Raw genomic sequence first — 4,490 nt, forward strand, 5'->3', positions numbered from 1 at the left:
GCCTAGGAGGTACCGTAATACACCTAATAGACACTGTACAGCGCCTGGCGCAATGGGCCGTCACCCAGAGGGTGCTAACCAACGATGGAGGGAGATCACGCTGCAGACGGGCGGGAGAAGGTGCTAATGAAAGACAGAACGAGGGTGACAGGAGGAGAGCGGGACAGCGAAAGACAGGGCCTGACAGTGACTGAAGGAAGGGAGGCCCAAGAGCGAGACACGTGCGAGAGGAAGGAAGACGTGAAAGAGACGTGAAGAATGAAAGCGCGCGAGAGCAGGACAGGCCGAGGAGCAGGAACGGAGGGAGATGAGGCCAGAGCAGGGCAGGAAAGTGAGGGCTCCATGGCCAACCAACCCTGTGCCCCCCACCCCCCAGCAACGCCAGCACAGCCCAGAGGCGGGCACATGGCGACAGAGATAGCGCTATCTCCCGGCTCAGGCTGGGCGGCTGTCACCCGCCTGTCACTGCCGGGAGAACGGGGAAGTGAGGCAGAGCCAAAGACTGGACCCAGGAGTCCTGGCTCCCAGCCCCCCTGCTCTAACCACCAGACCCCACTCCCCTCCCAGAGCCGGGAGAGAACCCAGGAGTCCTGGCTCCCAGCCCCTCCCTGCTCTAACCCACCGGCCCCCACTCCCCTCCCAGAGCTGGGGAGAGAACCCAGGAGTCCTGGCTCCCAGCCCCCCCACTCTAACCCACCGGGCCCCAGTCCTCTGCCAGAGCCGGGTATAGAAACCAGGAGTCCGGGCTCCCAGGCCCCCCTGCTCTAACCCACCGGCCCCCACTCCCCTCACAGCGGTGGGTGAGAACCCAGGAGTCCTGGCTCCCACATACAGAACCAGACCAGGGGTGGGGCAATTCCAGGAAAGGGGCCGGGAGTCAGTTCACAGTAAACGAAAGCCGTTTAATTACAAAACTCAGTGACACCAGAGTCCAGAGGGGGACGGACAGACTGGGGGTCCCTATTCCAGGGACTATATAGGGGACTGGGGCCAATCTTCACCCTCCACAGGGCTGGATCAGAGCCAGCGCCCCCCAGAGGGGACAGGCCCCTGCCCCGTTCCCAGCCCCCCTGAGCCAGCCAGTCCCTGCCCTGGGGCCGGGTGGGAGCCGGCGCCCCCTAGAGAGGACAGGCCCCAGCCCCATTCCCAGCCCCCCTGAGCCAGCCAGTCCCCTCCCTGGGGCCGGGTGGGAGCCGGCGCCCCCCAGAGGGGACAGGCCCCGTGTCCCATCTTCACCCTCACACCACATAAGGGGCCACCCATTCGGGGTCCACCACAGACTCTTCCACGGGCCGCTCGACGTGGAAGTCGCGCTGGTGCTGGGGTCCCTGCCGGGCCGTCCTGCCCCCCCGCTGGGGAATGGGTAGCTCCGAGTGGTGGGCGGGCAGCGGGGGGGGTGAAGAAATAGGGATGCAGCAATGCCTGCGGGAGGGGGGAAGAAAGGGTTAACCTGGTGACACCCCCGCCCCAGCACCACAGCTGACCAATGGGAGAGCCTGGGGCGCCCTCTGGTGGCATTTTGAGGTATTGCACTCCCCGCCCCACGGCAGCCCCTAGCACCCAGCCCCGACTGCCAGGGGAGATTAGAGATGGAGGGAAGTGGGGTGCAGTGGGTTGGAGCAAGGAGGGAGGGGGGGCTGGGAGCCAGGACTCCTGGGTTCTCTCTAGGCACTGGGAGAGCAGTGGGGCTCCCTTACCTGGGCTGCCCTCACGCGCTCCCGGGAAGGGTAGACCAGGAAGCGCTTGAGCAGCTGCAGGGCCTGTGGGGGGGGCGTCGGGCAGCACCTCCTCCAGCGGGATGGGCGGGTTGTCTTTGAACGAGATCTTGTTGTAGTCAGGCAGCTCCGTGATCTCCTGCCATGGGAGATGAGTGCTTAGAAATCCCAGGAGTCCTGGAGTCTCAGCCCTGCCTGCTGCTCTAACCACCAGCCCCCACTCCCCTCCCAGAGCCGGGGAGAGAACCCAGGAGTCCTGGCTCCCAGACCCCACTCCCCTCCCAGAGCCGGGAGAGAACCCAGGAGTCCTGGAGTCTCAGCCCCCCCCTGCTCTAACCACCAGACCCCCCCTCCCCTCCCAGAGCCGGGGAGAGAACCCAGGAGTCCTGGCTCCCAGCCCCCCTGCTCTACCCACTAGCCCCAGAGCTGGAGGAGAACCCCGCCCCCACTCACCGGCCAGACGCGCGGGCTGGGGGTCCCCAGCACCCGGAGTACACAGCAGAGCTGCTCGATGTCGTTCTCCCCGGGGAAGAGGGGCGAGTTGTTCAGCAGCTCAGCAAAAATGCAGCCCACAGCCCTGGAGCGGATGCAGAAAAGAGGGAGCAGGCCGGGGGGGGTCTATGGAATCCCAGGGGTAACTGTCCATGACTGACCCCTATCCCACTGTGTCCCCGGGATCCGTGGGGCCATCCTCACTGTCCTGAGGTGCCTCCGGGCACCAGGGGGGGTGGGGGAGATCATTTAGGGCTCAGTCGTGCCCCCCCCCCCACACACACACACGAGAGACGCTGGACCTTCAGGATAAAAAAATAACAGGAGTTCCCAGGACTCCCGCCTGGGGAGAGAAGCATCAAAGCGCGACGCCTGCCCGAAGAGCCGACGGCTCGCAGAAGTGCGAACTGCCTGAGTGTAACGGACACAGGGGCGCTGCCTGAGTCTGCAGAGAGCCTGAGCCGGTTGCTTGTAGAACTGAGAACTGCCCTATCACGTCTCCGCTGGGAGGCGTGGGAAGGGGCTGTGTGGGGGCTGAGACCCCCTCTAGGGCCCCGCTCTGTGGTCTGGCTCCCTGTAAAGGGGCTTGGGCGGCATGATTATGTGGGGGGAGCATGGCCATGGGGCAGGACAAAAAGGGCAGGGCTAGGGCTGGATTAAGGAGGGAAGCCCCCTTGGCCACACCCCTTCATTAAGTATGCAGTTGAATCCGGCCCCAGCAGAGATCTCTGCGTTCCGGACCCCCACATCAGCGGGGGGAAGGGATTCACGCTAACGAGCGGATGTCCAGCCATAGCGGGGCTCGAGCATGGAGGGGAGACTAGAGATGGGGGATGAGGGGCCGGGGAGCTCACCACAAATCCACCCCTTCGTCATACTTCCGGGCGCCGTACAGGAGCTCCGGGGCACGGTACCACCTAATGGGGAGACAGAGAGACGGTTACGCACCTCCATACCCACCACTAGCATCTCCCTGCTCTATCCCACCAGCCCCCACTCCCCTCCCAGAGCATGGAAAGAACCCAGGAGTCCGGGCACCCCGCCCCCCCTGCTCTAACCACTAGACCCCACGCCCCTCCCAGAGCTGAGGAGAGAACCCAGGAGTCCTGGCTCCCAGCCCCCCCTGCTCTAACCACTAGACCCCACTCCCCTCCCAGAGCCGGGGAGAGAACCCAGGAGTCCTGGCTCCCAGCCCCCCCTGCTCTAACCACCAGACCCCACTCCCCTCCCAGAGCTGAGGAGAGAACCCAGGAGTCCTGGCTCCCAGGCCCCCCTGCTCTAACCACTAGACCCCACTCCCCTCCCAGAGCTGAAGATGGAACCCAGGAGTCCTGGCTCCCAGCCCCCCCTGCTCTAACCACTAGACCCCACGCCCCTCCCAGAGCCGGGGAGAGAACCCAGGAGCCCAATTCCTGGTCCCTGGCTCCGTGGACCGACCCGGTTCTGTGGCCAAAGGTTCCAGCCCAGAGCCCGGCCACTCCCATTCACCTGGTGGCCACCTGGTGGCTGTAGAGCCGGCCTGCGTCACTTGTGAACACCCTGGCGAGGCCGAAATCCGCAATCTTCAGCTGCCCCGTAGAGCTGATGAGTAAATTGGCTGGTTTCAGATCCTGCTGGGAACAATTAGGGGGTTATGGGGGGGGGGGTTGGGAGTCCGGACGCCTGGGTTCTCTCCCCAGCTCTGGGAGGGGAGTGGGGCCTAGTGCTTAGAGCAGGGGGGGCTGGACTCACCCGGTGCATGATGTTATTGGCGTGGCAGAAGGCCACCCCCTGCAGCAGCATGAGCATGTAGCCTTTCGCCTGGGCCTGCGTGAGGGGCTGCTGGGCGTTGCGGATCACCTCGGCCAGGTCCGACAGCATGTACTCGAACACCAGCACGAAGCCTGCGCCGTGGGGGAACACGGCCTTCAGCTTCACCACCTGCGACGGGGGAGACAGGGCAGAGCCGTGAGCCTAACCCTGCCAGGTCTCAGCCACGAGCCCATCGGCCCAGTATCCTGCCTTCGGTCCGAGCCATGGGCCCGCCCATCCCAGTGTCTGCTGCCCCTAACCAGTTCAGCGGGCCTGCGTAGCCGAATCTCCCAGACAGACAGATGGACACCCACCCGTAGCTCACGGCTTCTGCTTCCTTGGCATCTTAACTTACCAAGTATCTATCAGCAACAAGAAAGAAAGAAAGAAAAAAAGAAAGATCCATCCATCCAGGGGGAAAACGTGGTTAGTTTCTAAAGGAATTTTTCCAGTTTTTCTGGCCAAAACAAACAAACAAAAAAACAAAACCAA

At 63.8% G+C, this 4,490-nt stretch overlaps 1 protein-coding gene across 1 annotated transcript in view; it reads right to left on the reverse strand.

The window, feature by feature from the left end:
• Positions 1 to 1,180: 1,180 nt before the first annotated feature.
• LOC113405852 (cyclin-dependent kinase 20-like) overlaps positions 1,181 to 4,490 on the reverse strand; it is a 4,940-nt gene continuing 1,630 nt past the window's right edge. Inside the window, 8 exon segments of the mRNA XM_029914446.1 lie at positions 1,181 to 1,394; positions 1,396 to 1,422; positions 1,698 to 1,769; positions 1,771 to 1,854; positions 2,169 to 2,292; positions 3,062 to 3,124; positions 3,696 to 3,817; positions 3,939 to 4,127. Coding sequence (XP_029770306.1) covers positions 1,239 to 1,394; positions 1,396 to 1,422; positions 1,698 to 1,769; positions 1,771 to 1,854; positions 2,169 to 2,292; positions 3,062 to 3,124; positions 3,696 to 3,817; positions 3,939 to 4,127 — 837 coding nt within the window. The 3' untranslated portion in view covers positions 1,181 to 1,238.

Source organism: Terrapene carolina, unplaced genomic scaffold (assembly GCF_002925995.2).
Source record: "Terrapene carolina triunguis isolate 2854851 unplaced genomic scaffold, T_m_triunguis-2.0 Scaffold51270, whole genome shotgun sequence".
NCBI classification, from domain to species: Eukaryota; Metazoa; Chordata; order Testudines; family Emydidae; genus Terrapene; species Terrapene triunguis.